The sequence below is a fragment of the Ursus arctos genome, unplaced genomic scaffold, assembly GCF_023065955.2.
Source record: "Ursus arctos isolate Adak ecotype North America unplaced genomic scaffold, UrsArc2.0 scaffold_8, whole genome shotgun sequence".
Lineage (NCBI taxonomy): Eukaryota > Metazoa > Chordata > Mammalia > Carnivora > Ursidae > Ursus > Ursus arctos.
Window position 1 is genome coordinate 47,514,171 of NW_026623100.1, and position 22,423 is coordinate 47,536,593.

The 22,423-nt window shown below is 51.5% G+C and overlaps 1 protein-coding gene across 2 annotated transcripts in view; it reads left to right on the forward strand.

The window, feature by feature from the left end:
- Positions 1 to 5,953, forward strand: part of ATOH8 (atonal bHLH transcription factor 8) — a 34,509-nt gene extending 28,556 nt beyond the window's left edge. Inside the window, exon 3 of one of the 2 annotated variants that reach the window (XM_044391808.3) lies at positions 1,001 to 5,953. In XM_044391808.3, the coding sequence (XP_044247743.2) occupies positions 1,001 to 1,057 (57 nt within the window). In that variant the 3' untranslated portion in view covers positions 1,058 to 5,953. The remainder of the gene's footprint in view (positions 1 to 1,000) is intronic. The other variant, XM_026481482.4, reaches the window with a different exon arrangement.
- Positions 5,954 to 22,423: the final 16,470 nt, after the last annotated feature.

Here is a 22,423-nt window from a genome sequence, read left to right on the forward strand (position 1 = left end):
TTTCCTTCCCGCCTCTTAATCCTCCTGCTCAGACTTGGTAACAGAAAGCAGATTCCTGCCGGGCCAGCCCGCACTACACCGGGGCTCAGAGGAGGAGTGCCTGGACGCCGCACCTCACCTCGGGATGCTCCCTCCTCCCGCCTTCCTTTCTCCCTCCTCAGCGCCCCCCCCCCAGCGGGGCGACACCCCCTCCTCCTGGCCCAGCTCGCGCCTGCCCCCCCGCCCCCCCCAGCCTGCCCCCTGGCCGCGTGCCAAGCCCAGCGCCCCGGGCCTGCGAGTCTCACCGGGGCCTGAGGTTGGCTGGCCCTCCGGAACCGTGGTTTGGCTCCAGCCCGGCTCCCCAAGCCTGCGGTTCAGCGATCAGCTTCTCCGTGGTAGAATAAACACTGTCGATCTGGATTCAGATCCTGCTGTGGCCAGCTTCCCGCGCCTCCGGGTTCGGGGGCAACGGCTCCCCCCTGAGACGGGGGATGCAAATAGCCCCCGGGCCTGGTGGAGGTGCCCCACAGATGTTTTGCTTCAAAAACAAGTAACTTAGCTGTTTGTTCGGGGTGGTCGCGAGAATCACCGAGAAGCAGCGTTTGGAGCAGCTGCAGTAGGGCGTGGGCTGGGCCAGGTTCAGGCACTGCCGTCTCTCCGGCGTGTCCTGGGAGCACGCGTCCTCACACAGCCTCCCCCACAACCTAAAGTCGTAGCGGCCCCTGTGACCTTTCCCCATCTCCTGTGCCTTCCTGGGAGCAAGCCACACCCTGTGGTGACTGTTCCCAGGAGCAAGAGGAAGGCCAGCTGCCAGAGTGAAGGTTCCAGACATCAGCACGGCGAGGCGCTTACAGACAGTCTAACCTAGTGGTTTCCACACTGTGCTCCACGGCACCCTGGGTTCTCAGAGATGTCCCAGGCCCCACACTGGAGGGAATGCACCCTGCAACCCCCTCTCCCTGTGTCCCCCCCACCCTGCTGCTCCAAATATACCAGACCATGTTTCTCTGTTTTCTGTCAGGGCTCCACCAGTCAGACTTCATTTCTGCTGCTTAAAAGAAAGTTCGACAATTATTGACCTGGTCCAGCTGTGTCATTTTCTAGATGAGAACACTGAGGCCCAGAGAAGTTAAGTGACTTGTCTCAGGTCCCCCAGCTGGCGGGTAGATGGGCAGCACCTCGAGTTGGCCCCATGACTCCTGATATAGTGCTCTTGTCTGAACAGTGGAGGGAGAAGGAGCTGCGGATGGCCATTCCCATGGGGGGCAGGCCCTCCTGACATCCCTCAGAGGTGTGACCTGGAGGATTGTGTGATCAGCACCAGTATCCCTGAGCTCCTTCCAGCCCCTGCAGCCCCGCGCATTTCCCCAAACAAATTCAGTCCTGGCTCTAAAATGCAGAGTGGGGAGTCAGGGGGCAGTGTGGGCTCAGGGAGCAGCCGGTCCTGGGTTCAGATGTGAGCTGTGTCACTGAGTCCCATCAAGATGCAGTCCCCTGCCTGGGCCACACCGGGCCCTCCTGGGGACAGCAAAGAGTAATGAGAGGACGTGCTGAGGGTGTTAGCACTTGGGGCCAGTTGGCCTTTAGGAAACAGGAGTTGGGAGAGTAGGGTTTCTTCTGACCCATTGGTTGTTTCTTTCAGGAGTGACTGGCCCCAGGCTAGACCAAGGATGCTGCCATGGGCCCTCTTTCTGGTCAAGCCTGAGGAGAAGGTGAGCTCTCCAGATCCAGCCTCGTCTTCTCCAAGATGCCGCCAGATGCTCAGACCACTGCCTCTCAGGGTGGGGCAGGGGCACACCTGCCTCCCTCTCACCCTCCTGTCCGCCCTCAGCCACTCTGGTGACTCCGCACTTTGCCCTCTGCCTGGTGGGGTGGGGAGAGAAAGCCCCCCCGCCTTGCCCAGGGCTGCAGAAATTCATTGCCAAAGATTCCACAGAGACACTAAACTGTGGTGATAACACCCCACAGTGAAAAGCCACACCATTGCTCTATGACTTTTGCTCCTTCTATTGCCAAAGCCATCCCAAGCCAAAGACGAGTCAGCGATCCCACTGGAAACTCATGGAAGGGATGGACATCTGATGACCATTGAAAGTGCTCGACCCTCTGACCTGGAACTCTCTTTCTACACTGGGCCCTGAGCAGGCTGGGTATAAGAGAAGCCTTCTGGGGGTGGTGAGAGGGGGCTGGGGGGTGCTTGTATGGAGTGGGTTATGAGATCCTGGCCCTCGTCTTGCCCTCCCACTGGCTGCCGAGGCCACTGACCCTGATTCTCATTGTTCCCTGGGTCCAGGCTCCTTGGGCATCATGGCAAGGGAGGGAGAGGGGGAAGAAGCAATATTGACCACCCTGTACCCCGCCCTAGGGACTTGCCCCACCAGGGTCACCTAAAGGGTCTTTGTTCCCCAGCCAGCCCAGCCAGCCACTCCTTGCTGTGGCCCGCCCTCCTGGCTGGGAAAACAAGATGGTGCCCTGCATGAAGGCCAGTAGTCTGTTCCCGGTTATGCAGGGGGGCAGAGGAGAAAGGGACCAGGGGAACGGGCCAGTAAGTTGGGGGGGGGGGCATGTTCAAAGCCAAGGCCTGTTCCTTCCTTGTGCTCAAAAGGCCAAAGCTGTTCACATCTGTGCTCAACCATCTGCTTCAAATTGAAGTAAAAGCCCCTACATGTAAAGAAAACACTTGCTCATGTTGAATGGACTCTGTGGGGGACCAGGACTTTGGCTGGTCAGTTGAGGGGCAGTTGTGGGGAAGAGGAGAGGCTGGTCTCGGCCTAGAGGTTGAGAACCCTTCGGGAAGTGGGCAGTGTGTGAGTGTGTGTGTCTGTGTGTGTCAGGGGGTAGGGGGCCCTCACCATGACCTCAGCCTGGGCTAGTGCCCAGGAGGCCTGGTCAGAAACGTGAGGAGCTCTTTCCACTTCAGACCTCACTCACTTCGTTCAGCCCAGGGACGCCCTCTCTTGTCTGCTCCTCAGGTTCCCGGGCTGGGGCCAGAGTGTCTGCAGGCCCAGCTGGCCGACAGGAGCCTCGTCCCCTTGCACAAGTGTTGCCCAGGCACAGCCCTTTGCCAAGGACCAGGTTGTTGGGCTGGCCTGGATCTGGAACAGAAGCAGGGGACCCAGATGGCTCAGAGCACTCCTCAGAGCAAAGGTGCCCTGGAAGCCAGATAGACAGAGTGGGCTTGGGATAGGGGCGATGAGGGGACGCTGAAGAAAGGTTGGTCACCTGGGGGCGCCTGGGTGGCTCAGTCGGTGAAGCAGTCAGCTCTTGATTTCGGGGTCATGACCCCAGGACCCTGGGATTGAGTACCAAGTTGGGCTCCATGCTTAGCAGGGAGTCTGCTTGAGGAGTCTCTCTCTCTCTCTCTCCCTCTCCCCCTGCTGTTTGCCCTGCTTGCACACACTCTCTCTCTTCTTTAAATAAATCTAAAAAAAAGAAAGAAAGAAAAGAAAAGAAAAAAAAAGGAAAGAAAAGAAAAAAGAGAAGAAAAGAAGAGAAAGAAAAAGAAAGAAAAGTCTCCTAGGACTCCAGGCACAGGTCACAACCCCACTCACTTGTCTCTCTGAATTTCTGAGTAATGCTGGTGGCACTTCTAGAGAAACAGGAAATGTGGACCAATGAGCATCAGAGTTACTGACATAAGAGGACCCTTTCTGTTACTAAAAGGTGGGGAGGTACCCCCATCCTGCTGCCCGGGGACCAGACCCATGGCCTTCTTACCCAGAAACAACCATGGCCTCCGCTCCCCACCCTCTCTTGTTCCTTGCCTTCAGTACGAACTTCCCTTCATTCTGAAGCACTCTAGGTCATCAGGGGCATATCAGACATTGAGCTAGGTGTTGGCAAGAGAAAGCTGGATCTCACTCAGCACCTGTCTTACGGAGGTCATGGTTCTGTACAGACAAGCAAATAATTATGATACAGTCAGATGTCTAAGATGTTGTTCGGAACTTCAGGAAAGAAAAAAACTAACTCTCCCTGGGCGGGTGTCAGGAAGAGCTTTCCTCCAGAGGGGCCATGGGAGTTGGGTCTTGAAGGAAGAATAGAAGTTTTCTGTGCTGAGGAATGGGAGAAGGGCTTTCTGTGCATAGGAACACTTAGCCCTGGCAGGACATTGGAATCACCTAAGGAGATGATTAAATATTGATTTGGAGTATTCATGCCAAAGTCCCATCTCCAGAAATTCTGATGTATTGGTCTGGAGTGTTCCCAGGGCATTGGGATTTTTAAAAACTCCCTGAGTGATTCCAATGTGCCAGCAAGGTGCAGAGCTACTGGTTTAAGTGGGCTCAGGTCTCGGACATAAAGGCAATTCAGAATCACTGATACGGGATGCAGGCTGGGCCCAAAACACGGATGGATGGATGTGTGTGCTCTGTGCGCACATGCGCACACGTGTATGTATAGGAATGAGTCAAAGTCCATGCTTTTCTTTTTCCAGCTTCCCCACCAGCATAGCAGCTTGTGTTTTTGCACGCACGCACACATACACTCCTCCTGGGCGCACATACACACCCATATACACACACTTGCATATAAATCCATTTAAGGTAGATTCTGGTTTTCCTGACAGTCTTTTAGACGGTTTTACGGAAGCAACCATGCAAAAAGACCCTCGCCCAAATAAAAATGATGAAGAGCCACCCTCTTCAACGTCCCAGTCCAGCCGAGGGGTCTGGCCACGGAGCCCCTGCCGGTTTGTTTGTGGCACAGCCTCCTGCTGTGTGGTTTGCTCTGGGTCCCGGCCCCGCATGCCGGTGATGGCTCATCAGTCACCAGCCACAGAGGGACCTGCGCACCTGCGTGAGTGCGCACGCGCAGGTCTGTGCGTGTAGCTCTGTGTGCGCGCCCGGTTCCTGCAGCACGCGTGCCTCCTGCTCTCCGCAGGACTGACACCACTGAGAACCGCTCCAGGACTCGGAGCTTCCAGCTTCCAAGTCTTTGAAACCTCTGAGCGCAGAGGCTGCACGGCTTCCTGGTTCCGGCCTCACGCCACCCCAGAAGAGAGGCTTAAGTTCTGGGGAGGGCGCTCCACGAGTCCCTGGGCCCCTTTCTGGGCTTACTGCTTGGCCAGGGCCCTGGGTGACTCTGTCTCGCCACTCCATCCTCCCTGGGGTCCCCATGGCCCACCACTCCGGCCTGAGACCTCCTCCTCCCTCCGCCCCCCGAAGTCCTCCAAGACCCTGTGTTGTCCTTTTCCCTTTACCCCCCCCTCGCCCCTCTCCCCTTTCTCACCCGCCAGGGAAGAGGAGGGGCAGGTCCCAGGGGTGGGAACTGGGTGGCTGTGTGTGGGGCCCGTGCTGGGAGCTGGAGGAACAGACAGGGCCCCTTCGTGCCCACGGTCCGCGTGATGTGGGTGCCGCTCATGAGGCGGACGCCGGCGCTGGGCTGTGGTCAGCCACGGCAGGCCAGCTGGGGGCCGGAGCGGGCACTGCACTTGCCTCCCTCTTGCCATGCTGTTTCCGGAGCGACTAAGTCATCACTAGCGGCCCAGGTGACAGAGCAAGACTTGAGCATCTCTAAGTGTTTCCTTGAAGGGGACTCGTACTGCCATTCTCACTCTGACCTCTTGCCTCCACCCCTCCTGCTCAGCTGTGGTCTGTTCCAGGCTGGGAGGACAGGGAGGCATGGAGGGGGCCCTCGCTGGGGGGCACGGGGAGGGGGCGAGGGGAAGGGCTGTCTTCATCCTCCACTACCCCCCAGCCTGGCTCTCACCTTGGCACTCGTCTCCCCTCTGAGGCCCTGGACCCCAGACAAGCTCTATCTTTCTGAAGCCAGACATCTCCAAGGAACGTGGATTTAGAGATAACGATCTGGTTTTACAGATATTTGGGCACATGTCTAACCTCCAGATGGTGCTACGAATTCCTAGAGGGCAGAGATTGGGTCTAATTCATTTCCAAATCCTCGAAAAGGCCTTACAATATGTATATATTGGTTTCTCTGTTAAATGAATAAAAAGTGGAAAATACGGTGATTCACGCATTTATTTTCTTTCTTCCACAAATAACTACCAAGCAGCTAATTTGTTCAAGACCTTGATAGAGTGGGACATAGGCCTTTTCCAAAACCTTAAAGAGGCTCCAAGGGAGATGGGCTAGAGTGGAGCGGAGCCTGGGCTTGGGGTTTTTTGCTTTCGGCAGCTGAGCCTTTGAGAACTGAGCGCTTACAGAGGACCGCTTCGGAGCACAGGGGCCTGGCACGGAGCCGGTGGACATCTATTGACCTTGTGTGGATGAATGAATGACCGCTGCCACACCCCCACGCTGCCCCCACCGCAGACATCACGCATCATTGGTGGCTCTTCTCCGGGGCCTGGGGCCCCTGGACGGAGTTCCGGACCGCGCTTTGGGCGGTCACTATTAATCAGTTGAAGAGACGTTCTCCCTTTGCGCTCCTGGAGCGAGTTTCAGTGGAACACCCTCAGGCCAGCCTCCTGGTGCACCGCAAGGAAGATGGGACTGAGGCTCGGCTGGGAGGCCCGCAGTCCTTACTGCTCGTGGGGCTGTGCGGCGCCCCCTGGCGGGCCTTCTGTCCCCGATCTGTTCCCAGCTGACCCTTCCTCTGCTCTCTTTCTGAAGTCCCTCCCCTGGGCCCACCGCGGCCAGGTGGAAGTCCAGGCTCCCTAGCTGCCCATCGGACCTGTCAGGAATGGTCTCTCCTCTCCTCCAGAATCTCCAACGTCTCCCCAGTCTCTATGACCCCTAGCTTGGCATCCCGGGGTGCTGGCCAAGTCCCAGGTTCTTTTCTCCGGCTGCCCATGAAACATTTTTTCTGAACCCTAGTGTTTGCTGCAGTGGAAACGGTTCCTTTTCAATCTGACTTTCCTCTGCTTTGGATCCAACCAGCTCCCTCCCTCCCAGGTTCCGCCCGGAACGTGAGTTCTCTCAGTCCCAGAACCTGAGCAGCCAGAGAGACCCTGCTTTACCCAAAAGCAGTGGCCTAGGTGCTTGTCCTCCCATCCTAAGAGCTCCTCTGCATGTTCAGATATAAATAAAAACATCTCCACCCCCACCCCATATTCACAGAAGCTCAGCATTGCCCGGAATCTCCCAGGATTCTCGGGGAGGGGGTTGTAGTCCTGTGATTATGTCCGCTTTGATCTCTTGGGTCCACCGAATTCATAATCTCTCTCCCGATTGCCTCCTATGGTTGGTCCTTTCTCTCTAACCTACTTCAGCTCAAGGGAACACAGACACCGGTCCTCGATTTCCCGCAAACATCATTCACATAAGGCCATTGTATGTAGAGGAATTGTTTTTCTCTTTCTTGGTGATTTTTTAAAAAAATGTTTACACTCACAAAATCAAACAAGACCTTAGTTTTTTTCTTCCCAATTTATTTAGCTGATTTCATGTATTTTTGACAGGTTCATCATGTTTCCGGCAGTTATAAATATTTTCCCCTCTGGCTTCACTCCCTGACACTACATTTCTGGGCCGTGACTCACCCTAAGTTGTCCCACAGCTGGGGCTGAAATCCAGCCTTTTTTCTTCAATCTAATATCCCGCTAACAGACCCCAGTTGCCCACCAAACCCAGGCCAGAAAACATGAGACTATAAAATATGGTATCTAATGGAAAGGTCACGAGCAAATAGGGCAGCTGGCTGGGCTCTCACCTCCCCCTCAGCTGAGCAGGTATCTGAGGTCTTTCCCAGGAGGAGAGATGCACGTCCTGGAGTAGCCACATTTCTCTCTTCAGGCTTTCCTGTAACCAAGGCATGTCCAAAGACAGCTGACTGACAACACCATCAGGAGCAGGGGACAGGACAAAGGCTGCCCCCTCCCCCAAGAGGCAGACAGAGCCCTGAACTTAGCCCTGTGCCAAGCGCACACCCCAAACCTCCTTCAAAGCCATCTGGCCCACAGACAACATGCGTTCATCCTCTGGGGTTTCATTTCCCCAGCTCCACAGCAGAAGTTTCTAGAGAATTTCCCTCTTGCACACACATACACGCATGCAACACACACTTTTTTTTTTTTTAAATAAAGAACTCAAAATGCTTCCAAGTCCCAAGAAAGAAATCTCCATTTTTGGAGAAGAAAATAAAACAAAAAGGCAAGTTTCTTTGGCACACTTTGGGATTGCTTTGCTGACCTTGGTTTTCTAAATAAAAATCCAGGTTTGACAAAGCTTTTATTGCCTCTTCCAGGTGTGAGAGGCGGCCTCAGAAGCCAGATTTGTAATTTGGGGAACAACTCTACGATGAATAGGACTGAGCCTTCTAAGAACAAAGGGTTCGATGATCCTCTCCATTCGGGGCCACAGCATAATAAACTCCTTCTTAAGGGTTCTGAAAAGTCCTGCAGTAGGAAAACATTTAACTCTGGAAACAGTGCTTCTCCAACTTATTCCGGCACTTACTCTATAAAAAAAAATTTTTTTTTACTGCTGTAAAATATATGTAACATAATATTTGTCATTTTGACCATTTTTAAGTTCACAATCCAGTGGCATTAAATATATGCACAATGTTTTGGAAGCATCACCACTATCTATATGCCAGATTTTGTCATCATCCCCAACAAAAACCCTTCCCACCTCCCCCCAGCCCCTGCTAGCCTCTATTCTACTTTCTGTCTCTATGAATATGCCTATTCTAGGTCCCTCCTGTAAGTGAAATTGTGCAGTATTTGTCCTTCCCTACTGGGCGTATTTCACTAGCCATACTGTTTTCAAGGTCTGTCCATGTTGCTGCATGTACCAGAACTTTATTCCCTTTTATGGCCGAATGACATTCAATTGCTTTCACATACTCCATTTTGTTTATTCATTCTTCTGTTGACGGAGTGCGCTTAACCTTTACTTCCGAGCCCTAGCTCTCATGGGACACTAAGGGGGTTCCCTGGAACACAGTTTGGAGACTGCTGGTGTATGGAGCATCTAGAATGTTCGGATTTGGGATGGGCCAGGATTTTCTCTACCCACATGGCTGCCCCAGGCACTGCCAGAGGGGCTCTGGTCAGCTCGGTCTCTAAACTCAAGGCGGAGCTGAAGCCCCTAGAGGTGAAGCTGTCTGGGAAGTACGATGGAGGGCTGGTCGGTGGTTAGCGCTTGGGGAAATGAGCGAGAGCCTTGCCCTCCACCCCTCACAGGACACGTGGCCCTGCTGCGCTGTGGGGACCCACTGCGATGACTGACAGCTCAGTGTTGGTGACATCTGTCAGGGCTGCCTTCCCTGGCTTTGATGATAGGACTGGAAAGGAGCCAATGGAGGGGAGCAGTTGCCTCAGAGGCCCCGGCCCCCTCCTGGCAGCCTCACAGGTGCGCCCTGTCCTGTTCCTTCGGGAGCTGGACGAACTGTTCTGAACCAGGGCCCCTCCCTGCCCTTCCTTGTCACACTTTCCACAGAGACCTCCCTCTAGCAGGCAGACATGCTGGGCTCACTCCCCGCTTCGGAGGGTCTTCACAGGAGCCGGTCCGGGAAAGCCAAGCGAGGCAGCACCCAGAGTTGAGCCTCCCGGGACGGCAGGGAGAACATGGGCCCCTCCGGGAACCTGGATGCCTGGAGTCCAGCTTGGCCTGAGCTTCGATTCCATGAGTCTCCTGTCTTGAGTACAAGTAGCCGGTGGCCCTGTGGCCTCCAGAGTCCCTCACACGATGTCCAACCTGGGTTCCAAACTGGATGGGTTCTGCCTGCGTGCTGGAGGTCAGCGCTCACATGACAGCCCCCCACACAGGCTCTGCCTCCGCGAGGAGCTGGAGGTCCTGCCTTGTTCTTGCTAGAAGAGCTGCATGTCTCCTCCTGAGAGATGATCTGTTACACCAGAGAATTATTTGAAGGAGCAAAGCCCTTCCAGAGCTGTGAAACAGGATAAAAAAAGCAACTGTATTTTTAGAGAAATTACAAATAAATGAGCATTCATCCTTCTAATCTCGGTACTCACCTCCCCAGTCCCCAGCCCTGCCCCCTCACCCGGAGGTCCTTCACCCTTGGTCCAAACTCCGTATGCCTTGGGCCTCCCAGGACACCTCCTTTCCCCTCACCACACTGTTGCTCCTTTCCCCTCACCACGCTGTTGCTTGCCTCTCCCTCTATCTTTCTGGCTCGGTCTCGGCCTCCGGGAGGGCAGGGAGCGGGTCCGGGTGTCTCCCCCGGGGGAAGGACAGCCCTGAAGCTTTGACAGAAAGCACTGCTGCTCTGGGATGGGAGGGCTCCTTGGGGTTCTTTGCCCAGGTTGGGACCTGCCTCTCACAGACTTGCCATCTCCCTCTCCCACCTGGGCCAGGCTGTTCTCAGGATGTCTGCTCCCCTGCTCACAGAGCCCAGCCCTGCCAGGAGAGGCCTGCCTCTCTCAGCTCTTCTCTGTCCTCTGTGGGAGCCCATTTTGCCTCTCCCGGCTCCTCCTCGCCCCTCCCCAGCCTGGTTTCCTCTAGCTATGGGTTTCGGGGGGCCGCTTCAACTCCATGAGTCGCCTGTCTTGAGTACAAGTAGCAGTGGCTCTGTGGCCTCCAAGGTCTGGCATGTTCCTCCTGGCAGGCAGGTCGTCACAGGTGCCCGGGGCTCTGACACTGGTGCTCAGCCCTGCTGCTCACTCCTGTGTGACCCAGGGCAAGTCACTCCCCTCTCTGAGCCTCGGTTTCCATTCACAAAATATGTGGTTGGAGGATGTGATGACTAAAGCTTCTTCTAGCTACATAATTCTATCGCCCTAGAAGATATCAGTCAACACCAGGCTGAGTTAAAAATCTACTTAAATTTTAAAAAAAATCTACTTAAGTTCTTTTCTAAATTCACCACGTGAAGCCTGCCTGACCCCAGGCATCACCCACCGTAGGAAGGAAGAGGCATTTTATTTCATCTGCTTTTCTCACTCAGGACTGGCCTCAGCGGGCCCTCTGGGCCCCTCCCAGGGCTGCGGCCTTCCTCTGGCCCGGTCCTCAGTGCTCAGTCAGGGGCTCATTTCCTCCCCTGGGCCTGAGCACTTTCCCAAGGAGCCAGTGCCTGTCCCTGCTGCCTGGACACTTCCTCAGAGGCAGGGCGTGAGCGGCTTGGCAGGCACCGGCCCGCTCTAGACGCGGCTGCGTTAACACAGAGACCTGCTTTCTTCCGGCCCTGGGTGAGAGGCACCTCGTCAGCCCTCAGGGGCACAGAGGTGTGGTCCATTGCTGTCTGGCGAAGTCCAGCTGCCACTGGCTGCTGGCAGGGTCTGTCAGCTGCTGCCCTCTCGCTCCTTCTTGCTCTCGGGCGTTCCTTTTGCTTCCCTCCCTGAGGGGCTCGTGCAAGGACCTGCCCACCCTCAGTGACTGAAGTCCTTACCTAAGGCCACATCTTCCAGCCATTCTCCCTCAGGGTGTTCATGATGCCAAGTCCAGAGTCGATCCTCAGTCCGCACCAGACCGGACCAGTCCACACGGTCGATGCAGCCCATCCGCCGTCCCTGAAGTGGTGCCCTGTCCCTCGGTCCCTCGGGGCTGCCACCTACCTCTCTGGCTGCTCTTTCTCAGCCTCTTTGGCTTATTGGCTGCCCTGGGGCTTGGTGCTCAGGCCTGTCCTTCTCTCCCCTCCCTCACTCCAGGGAGCACACCCTTTGCAGGCCACTCACTGACTTCCAAATTCATATCTGTGTCCCAGAGACGGCTACATCCCACTTCAGAGTAAAGCCAGGTTCTTACAGCGACCTCCAAGGCCTGTACCACCTGCCCCACCGCCCACTCCTCTTCCTTCTGTGGTTCTTTGACAAACCAGCCCAGCCTGCCTCCAGGCCTTTGCACCAGCTGTTCCCCAACCCGGAATGCTCTACTCCAGAATATCCCCATGACTTGCACACTCACCTTCTTCGGCTCTTTTGATCAGATGCCACCTTCTCAGTGAGACCTCCCCTGATTATTCTATTTTAAAATGCGACCCACCTCCACTGCCCTTCCCCTGGCATTCCCGGTCTTCTTCCCTGTTTTATATTTCTCCCCAGTAGTCTTCATTGACTGACATGCTATGTCTTATAAATGTATCTGTTTGCTTATTGATTTTTTCTCTCCCTCTGAAAGGTCAACTCCATGGGATCAGGGATTTTTGTTTGCTTTATTCAATGTATCCCTGGCGTCTAGAACAGTGCCTGGCACATAGCAGTGGAACAACAAATATTTGTTGAACGAATGACTTGGGAGCTTTACCAGGTGTCCTCGCACATATATCTTCATGTTCGGGGCTCTTACTTCTGCAGAGTAAATCCTGGACGTGAGGTGGTTGTGTCAAATGTACAGAGTCGAGTACTTTTAATTTTAATAAACAACTTTAGATTCTTTTCCCAAGGGGTTGTAGCAAGTCATGCCCATTTCCCTGCCTGTGCTGGATGTCATATGACGCTTGAATTCTTGCCAAAGTGCTAGTGAGGGGGAAGGCATCTCATTGTTTTAATTTTCATTTTCCTGACTAATTAGAGAAGGCTGTGTTTCTTATTTATTGACTACTTGAATTTTTCTTATTTCTGTTGTCTTGTTCATAGCCTTCACTCATTTTTTGGTGTTGGTTGGGGTGGGGTGGGGGAAAGGCTTACCTTTTCTAATGAGTTTTTAGAGGGCATCTTCCCTAAAAAAAAAAAAAAAAAAAAAAAAATCCCAGATAATTCTGACACTTATGAAGCTTCTAGAGCTGTTGCCGTAGAGTGAATGTCCTCCTGGTTCTCCACATGGGTCCCCTGGGGGTTTTAGAATGAAAGATGTTTTACAGGTTTTTTCTTGTTTGTTCTCCATATTTTCTGCAACGTACTGTTGCTACTTCAGAAAAGACTAAAAACAATCACAGGAAAGCCCTTGTACTGTCATGCCAAGTAGAAAAGGCATCTACAGTTAGGATGTACTTTTTTTTTTTTAAAGAGTTTATTTATTTATTTATCTGACAGAGAGAGAGAGCGTGCACGTGAGCACAAGCAGGGGGAGCGGCAGTGGGAGAGGGAGAAGCAGACTCTCCGCTGAGCAGAGAGCCCAACCTGGGGCTCGATCCCAGGACCCTGGGATCATGACCTGAGCCAAAGGCCGATGCTTAACCGACTGAGTCACCCAGGCGCCCCTAGGATGTACTTTTTGATGACAGGTAAATGAAAAGGCTCTCTGTATGCAGAAACTCTAGCAGTGAATCAGCCCAAATGAAAAGGAGGAGGGATTATGGGTGATTTTTCCCTACAATGGGAGGCAGCAGAGTAAGGCAGGGAAGAGGTGATGGTGAATCCTTAGTGGAAAAGGCTAAGCTGTTGGAATGATGGCACTCAGCCCACAATACTGTGTACTGTGCCTTGGCAGACATCACTTATCGATCACTGCGGTTGTTTCACTGAGGTCCAGACTCAGTCTTAGACTCTTTCTCAACCCGGTAGGCCAGGGAGCTACCCATCATGGATCAGAGTTGGCAGGCAAGATTAAGCCCATTCGCCCATTCTTGCCCAGGCAGGAGGCGGTGCAGTCAGCACTAGCCCCGCAGAGGCCTCTAAGCTGGGGCAGCGGCAAGCTCCCCAGTTGGGTACTCCCGCCCAGAAGGGGCACCTAGGGTTTTTCAACCTGCCCTGGCTCCCATCACAGATACCTGGCATTGTTTTCTGGATTCCCTTTTCCTCTGGACCCTGGGACTTGTGGGAACTGGGAACACTGTCCTCAGCCTGGATGCTAGGACTGTGACTTCATCCAGACCCTGGCACAGCCCCTCAGGTACCGCACGCCGGCTGCTCCCATTACTGGCCTGACTCTCCGGCCTCTGACTTCTGTTCTCATGATTCCTGGCCTGCCCCCGGCCCCACCCCATGGTCTCCACTGTGCTTTCATGCCCTGCGTCCACTGGCACATCCTGACTATCCAGCCAGGCTCTTGGCCCTCCTGCCTCTCCTTCCCGCTCTGCACTTGACTTGCCTCAGAGTCACCAAGACCCACTGCACGGTCCCCAGAATTCCTCACTGACCCTCCTCTTCTAGACCAGGTAGGTTGATTAGAAAGGATTGGAGGAAATATTTTTTACAGCTTTTTCTGTTGTGGGAAAAACAGTAAATGATATAGAAACACTACACAGGGGCGCCTGGGTGGCACAGCGGTTAAGCGTCTGCCTTCAGCTCAGGGCGTGATCCTGGCGTTCTGGGATCGAGCCCCACATCAGGCTCCTCCGCTATGAGCCTGCTTCTTCCTCTCCCACTCCCCCTGCTTGTGTTCCCTCTCTCGCTGGCTGTCTCTATCTCTGTCAAATAAATAAATAAAATCTTAAAAAAAAAGAAAAGAAAAGAAAAGAAAAACTACACAGAAATGTATGAAAAAAGTTGGCAGTCATTTAACCCCCTGGAGTTAACCATGGCCATTGAGTTGGCAAACACCTTTCCCAGTCACCTCCCCACCTCCACACCCATTGAGATATGTGTGTATAAATCATCTTAAATGAGATCACGCTGTTATTCAATCTGTGTTTTTCACTCATCCATATGTCACAAACATTAGAAAGCATGCCACTGATGAAAAACATATTTTCCCTCTCCTCGAATGTAAATTATATGCCACCAGATTCTTTTTTTTCACCTGACACATCTGCATTTTTGCTTCTTTTGAGGCAGAAACTGAATTTCTGTCCCATTCCTTTCCCATAGTAATAGACCAGCAGTTTTGGTTGGGTGTACAGCCACTACAATAAAGACGATACATCCCGGCTCCCCCTGGACTATGGGTGGCCATGTGCCTGAGTTCTAGCCAATGGGGTCCTAGCAGAAGAAGTATACACACAACTTCCCGGACGTGTCCTGTGGTGGTTTTACGTATGTCCACAAATTCTTTGATGCTCCTTCTTCCATTAAAGGTGAAGCCTAATTCCTCTCCAAGTGTATGCTGTACTTGGTGACTTGCTTCAATGAACAGCATATGGCAGCAGTCATTGTGTGTGACCTGCAAGATTAGGACAGAAGAGGCAATTGGCTTCCTCCTTGCTCTATCTTGTAATAACCACTCTGGAGAGGCCAACTCCCAGGTAAGGAGGACAATCAAGGAGCCTACGGAGAAGCCGTGTGGTGAGGAAATGAGGCTTCCTGCCAACAGCTGCACGGGTAAGCCATTTTGGAAGCCCATTCTGAAGCCGTAGTCTAGCCCTCAGATGACTGCTGTGCTGGTTGACATCTTGACTGCAACCTCGAATTCCCGACTCATGGAAACTAAGATGATAAATGTTTACTGTTTTATGTTTTGGGAGAATTTGTTATGCAGCAGTAAACACCCAATATATGCCCTTAAGAGGAGGGTCTTCCCTTCCCTCTTTACCCTCTCTCTCGATGGAAGGCGGGTGTGTGGAGCACCATCTTGGATCTTGCAAATGAGGGCGACATGCTGGGGATGGAGGAGCAACAACATGGATGGGGTCTGGGCCCTCAATGGCTTCACAGAGCAGAATCAGCATAACAACTCACTTGCCTAGCTGAGAGGGAAGTCAGTAGCTGTAGTATTAAAGCCAAAGCTTCCCAGTGTTGGGCCTCCTGGTGTGTGTAAATGGGTTCAAGGTGTGTGAAGCTACCTACACCTCCATCCCTGGGCCAGTGGCCTCTGCAACAAACAGCCTTGTTCTTTTACACCAGTGAGCTGTATCATTGTTATCATTTTCTCAGTGCCATAATGGAAATAAAATTTGGGAAGCTTTGGATCTCTGTCACAACGGCCAAATTTTATCCTAACAAAGACACTCTGCAAAGTGAGATGTCACTTAGTATGTTTAACATGCATTCACCTTGATAAGGCCCCTGGGTAGTCATGCCCTGAAGGGGTCTGTCACATCTTGGCAGGTGAGGCTGGAGGGTGTTGCAGGTGGTCAGGCTTTCGCCAAGTCCAAGAGGCCCATCGCACTGGCGGTTGCTCACCGTGTCTGTGCAGAGGGCCAACTCTGCCAGCAACAGCAGCAACCTCTCTTCGCCAGCCTCAGAGAATCACTTTCCAGCTGCGTTTGATTCTGCCTGTCTTCTTCCTGACCGCATCCATTCCCAAGATCCCTTTTCTTCCTGGGCTCTGCCCACCTCAGGAACAGAGGTGGGGGCAGGTCTGAGGTGGACGTACTCCTTTTTCTCATATCCTGTTTAATGTCATTTCTCCCTGATGACGGTCATGGGTCACACACCCAGACACAATTAGCCTCATTTAGACAGAATCCTTTTTTTTCTTAAAGATTTTGTTTATTTATTTTAGAGAGAGAGAGAGTGCAAGCGGGGGGCGGGGAACAGAAGCAAAGGGGGAGAGAGAATCCCAAGCAGACTCTGCACTGAGCGTGGAGCCTGATGCAGGGCTCCACCCCAGGACTCTAAGTTCATGACCTGAGCTGAAAACAAGAGTCAGACTTAACCGACTCAGCCACCCAGGCGCCCCAATTCGGACAGAATTCTGTTAAGAGGGAGGGGCCTGGGGCTTTCCTGATTTCACCTACTCAGAACAGCAGAATCTCACTTTTAGTAGCGAGGTAAGGTTCACCCAACCCAGGTAACCCACTAAAAGGTCCTCCCCTGTGTTTAAACTAAAGACTATAGGAAGTCAACAAAAGGATTTGTTTCAGCGTGAATGACCTCACATTGTGACGTGAAAACGTATACAGGTTGTGGTATGGCTTACGAAAACATAAACTCCAATCTACACGACTGTGACTACTCTCCGGTGGCATTCTGGGGTCACTGCCCAGCGGGTTCTCACTGGCTGACGGGCCCTGGGGAGCTCCTCTCCGGCCAGACCTTCTCTACAGCTGCTCTTGGAACTGGGTCTTTTTGTTGTTTCAGGGCCCTTATTTTCCAATTAGTTTCAGGATCTGCTAAGGTGATTGCATACAGTTGGCTTCAGGCCATAAAGGTTTGTTTTTTTCCCCTTCTTTTTTTGGGAGATTTTTTTTTTTTATTGTGGTAAAATACACGTCACATAAAAATTCACCATGTCAACCATTTCTAATTGTACAATTCAGGGGTATGAAGTCCCCTCACAGTGTTGTACAGCCATCACCACTCTCCAGCTCCAGGACTTTTTATCACTTCAAATTGAAACTCCGAACCCATTCAACACTAACTCCCCATCGCGCCTTCCCCTCAGCCCCTGGGAACTAGTCTACTCTCTGCCTCTGTGAATTGGCTATTCTAGGTACCTCAGATAAGTGGAATCATACCGCATTCGTCCTTTCGTGTCTGGCTGATGTCACTCAGCATAGTGACTTCCATGTTGTAGCACGGATCCAAGTTCCATTCCTGCTCATGGCTGAGGATTACGTTTTTAATCAACGGGTTTTCACCAAGGTTTGATGTTTCCAATACATTCTGCAAAATTCCCGCAGGCATTTATTAAACCTGGACTTGGCTTCTCTCTTCCCTGCATCTCTGTTCTCTTTATTTTGTACATAGTGCCTGACATCTGGTAGTGTCTGGGCAAGGTGTTTCATTCGGTTCTCTTGGGTGGGAAGAGGTGCTCCCAGGTTGGAAGTCCATGCTGGGAACAGATGCCCTGTGGCGTGGCACCAACAGAACACACGAGAAGCCTCTCTCTTGGGTGGCAGCTCGGGAACACTCGCTGGCACGTACCACACCCATGTTCTGTAAGCCTGCATAGCATCATGCTTGGTGTGTTCCACTTGGCTCCGTGACTCTTATTTGATTTAATCCCATCCCCATGATATAGGCTAGGTGTCCGTAACCCCTTTTCACTTCGAGGAGACTAAGGCCCAGGGAGGTGATGGTTCTTGCCTCCTCAGGAGGTCAGTGGCTTCCTGGAGACTGGATGAGGGCACTCAAGTCCAGGAATTCTGTTATGTCACGGGACATCTCGAAGGCAGGGAAGGCTTTAGCCTCCTTTTCTCTCGCATGGTCCTTCCTCCTCCTGCCTTTCAGGGTTTGGACGGAGTGACAGGGTTAGGAAAGCATGGAGAAACAAGGAAGAATAAACACTGGCCCTTTCCATTCATTCTTCAGCTGGTGGCAAGCCCAGCTTCCTTTTGCGATCCCCTTAGGGCCGAGTCTGGCGCCCTCAAGAGGCAAGGGTGGGAAGGTGGCAAACGGGGCTGTGTCACCTCTTGGGGACTCAGGGCTACCACCACGGGTCTGGGAGGCTTCTCCTTCCTTGTGTGGACTTCCTACAGGAAATGCCAGTAACTGCGGCCGATGTGAGAATAAATGATTCAGGCAGTGGTTTAAATATGACGAGAGGCAAAGGGAATGCTGTGAAAAATCTCTCCTGTCACCAGCACCCACTTCCTTCCTTTGAGACATCAGTGTTTTCTACTTCTCTAGATCTTTCCTGAAAAATGTTATGTTTCCATGCGAGTACATGTATCCATGCATGCACACACATCGATGTCTGCCTGGATGTGTGCACATGCGTGTAGTTACATATTCTTGCTTGCTTCCTTTTTTCCCACGAGTAGTAGCATATCGATATGTACATACTGCTCTGTGCCTTGCTCCCCCCACTTAATTTATAATAGTAAGAGCAATAAGCATATATCAAGTGCTTACCAAGAACTGAAGACTGTTCTAAGAACTTGATACATATTAATTGTCTTAATTCATTTAATCCTCATTGCAACCCCATGACGTAATGTTATTTTTTCAACACTGCTCGTAATAAAAACCATGCAAATTAAAGCAACACTGAGATACTGCTTTTCATCCATTGTGCTGTTAAAGATCAAAAAGCTTGCGAACACACCATGTGGGGAAGGGTGTGGGGAAACTGACAGTCCATAGATTGTTGGCAAGCAATTTAACAATAGCTATCAAAATTAGAAAGGTACATAACTTTGAACTGGCAATTCCACTTCTAGAAATTTTCCCTGCAGATATACTTCACAGACCCTGGATGACTTGGACACAAATTACTCATGTAACACTCTTTGTGATCACAAAAGTTCGGGGAAAACTTAAATGCACATCAGAAGAGACTGGCCAAATAATTATGGTATGTTAACATCCACTCGTTGGAATATTAGTTATTTTTACAACAAGCTAACTTTTTATGCACAGAAGTGGGATATTCTCCAAGACGGAGAGTGTCTTAGTCCATTTGGGTTGCTATAACAGGATGTCATAAACTGGGCAGCTTATAAACAGCAGAAATCTATTTCTCACAGTTCTAGGCGCTGGGAATTTCAAGATCGAGATGCTGGCAGATTCACCCTCTGGTGCGAGACTGCTTACTGGTTCACAGAGGACCATCTTTTCCCTGCGTTCTCACGTGGCAGAAGGAGCGAGAGATCTCTGTGGGTCTCTTTCAGAAGGTCAGTGATTCCATGCATGAGGGCTCCACCCTCATGAACGAATCGCCTTACAAAGGCAAATACCACTCTGAATACCACCACATCGGCGATTAGGGTTCAACATATGAAGTTTGAGGGGACACAAACATGCAATCTATAGCAGAGAGGTAGTGCAAGATAATGGTTAAGAATCCAGACTGAAGTCAGGCCCCCTTGCTTTCTGTTCTGGCTCTGCTCCTTGTCAACTGTGCCAACTCGGACCGTTACTTTACCTCTCTATACCTCTGGTTTCCCCATCTGAAGAGTGGGGCTTGTAATAACACCTTGTAATACTCCCTACCACCCCGAAGACTGGTGAGAAATATTTGCTCATGAGGATATGCCATTGGGCTTTTGTGCTTATTTGTTACACAGCACATAGCTAACTGATACAAGCACATAGTAGGTTCTCAATAAATAGTGCTTAAAAGGAAACAGAGTAAGCCTTTTCCTTATAATGAGGAACTTCACAAGTTACCTGAAGATTGGCTCCAAATAGAGCCCAAAGAGGAAGCTCAAGGTTAATATCCAAAGCAGAACCCAAGCCCTGGGGTTTTATTTACTGAACAGGCTGTTTTTGGAGTCCTGGCTATGTTGGAAGCTGGCCCTTGTCCTCAGAGCCCACGTCTCGGGAAGGAAATATTTGTAACAAGTAATTACAAGGCAAAGTGCTACTCTCTGTAACGAAGGTGTGCGGAAAGAGTGCAGAGGAGGGAGCGGGCGGGTCAGCCCATGGTGGACCTGGTGTGACAGAGCTGGGCTAGAAGATGCAGATGGTGCCTAGAGAAGCACGGGGATTCAAAGGTACAAAGGTAAGCTGAACCCAAGGTGGGAAAGGCCTTGAGGGCTTGGGAAAGGATCTGAATGCCATTCTTAGGAAACTAATAGGATTTGGGGAGAAGAGGGCCATGTTCAGGTTTGCGCTTTGGGGAGAGAACTGTAGAGTTGATGTGGAAGGTGCCAAAGTTTCCTGCTGCAGAGCCCAGGACATGGGGCTGCTTAAACTATCCCTCCTGCTGCAGGTCAGAACTGACTGAGGGACAGCTCCTGGGGACAGGACTGATCTGGGGGCTGTACAGCCCCAGATGAGGAAAGAGGAGAAGCACAGGGGTTGATAATCAGAAAAAGTCATTTCCCCCAACTCCGCTGCTAGAAACTGTACAAGTTAGGAAGGCATTTGGCTACAAGTAGCTAGAAACCTGGTCCTAGAGGTTTGAACGCACAGGGGAGTTGTTCCCTCCTCACAAGGAATCAGGAGGTGCTGGTTGTAACATCGCTATCTTAACAGCTCTGAGGTTCTTGGGGCCTTTTCCTCGTGGTTGGTACAACTCTAGATATCATGCCCACATTCAAGGGAAAATAGATACAGAGAGATGGACAGAGAGGGGACACGCCAGCTGAATCTGTCTCTTTTTATCAGGAAAGCAGAAGCTTGACTTGACTAGACGCACGCGTGCACACACACGCACACATGCATGCGTGCAGACTGCCGCCTATATCTTCTGCTCCAATCCTGGTTGCCAGGGGACTGGGAATAGAGGAACAGGATTGTCATGCCTGCCTTAGACCAGCCATAGATTCTGTGCTTGGGGCTAGGTACATTTCTTTTTTTCTTTTTCCTTTTTTTAAAGATTTTATTTATTTATTTGAAAGAGAGGGAGCAAGTGGGGGAAGGGGCAGAGGGAGAGGAAGAAGCAGACTCCCCATGAGCAGGGAGCCCTATATGGGACTCGATCCCAGGACCCCGGGATCATGATCTGAGCCGAAGGCGGATGCTTAACCAACTGAGCCACCCAGGTGCCCCTACATGCATTTCTATCTCCAACAAATTGAGTTTGTTAGCAAGGAAGAAGGAAAAATGGATGTTGGTAAGCAAAGGCAGAGTCTGCTATAGGGACTCAGGCACGTCTTCAAGACATAGCCTAAAATAATGTGTTTTCTTTGTTCTGTTTTGGTTTTTTCTGTTTTGTTTTGTTTTGTTTTGTTTTCTGAAATGGAGCCTCTGGCAGGTGACATGGCAAAGGTTCAGAACCCCTGCCTTCTGGACTTGGTACAATGACATCCTCTTTGTCCCCCACTCCCATTCCAGGCCCTCACCTCAGTGGGTCCCAGTTTGTCCTCATCGCCCTTCGAAGCAGGTCCAGCCCCTGTGTTGGGGGGAGTGCCCAGTGCTAAGCAGGGTGGGGAGGGCTCCACGGGTCACCGGGAGCCCCACTGCTGAGTTTCCTGAGGGCCTTTCCCGAGCCGAGCTGGTGCAGGCGCTGGAGTGTGGTGTTTTAGCAGCAGAGAGGGCTCCTAGAGAGCCATAAACTCGCTTGCTGGTTCCCCTCATAACAAGCACATCGTGCCCTTACCCTGGGTGAGGGGGACCTGGATTCTTCTAAAGTCCAATTTGGTCGCTGTCTTGGTCAGGAGAGGCTGAGTTGTGCTGTGGTAACCAACAGGCTTAAAAGTGTAATGCCTTAAACACATAGTATATTTCTTATTCATTCTAAATATCCGCATGAATCCCCTGGGGGCTCCGTTCCTTTTCTCCCCACTCTGGGAGGCACGCCGATGGAGGGGCCACCATTTTGAACTTAATAGTTTCCGGGACAGAGGGAAAGAAAGGATCTGGAGGGTCTCACAGCAGCTTTTAAATGCTCCACGTTGGGAGAGACCCCTATAATTTCTACTCAGAGCTCCTTGGTGAGGAGCAATCCCCCTGGTCCCACACAACCACAGAGGGGCCCGGAGGAGTGACGCTGCAAAGTGCCTGGACAAGAGATAATAGGAAATGTTTAGAAAGCAGCATTCATGGTGACTAAAGTAATTTTGGGAAAGTTGCCTAATTTCTCCAGGTCTCCTTTATTTCATCTAAAAGTAGTGTTTCTAAGGCAAAAACTGGGTATGGTCAAAGTAGCTCTTATAATCCCTTTAGCCATTGGATACCCATAGGTAAAAAAATAAATAAATAAATAAAGAAGGTCAACTTAACCTCACACCTTATACAAATTAACTCAAAAATGGATCATAGACTAACTGGGCTTGAACACAAACTATAAAACTTGAAAAAACATAGGATCTAGGCCTAGGCATGATCCATAAAAGGGAACATTGATAAACCGCACCTCATTAAAATGAAAAACTTTTGCTCTGCCGAAGACCCCGCTGAGAACGTCGAGGACAATTTACACAAAGCTACACGTGATAAAATTGCAAAGAGCCATGCACGCAAATAGATACACGTATACCTCGTGAA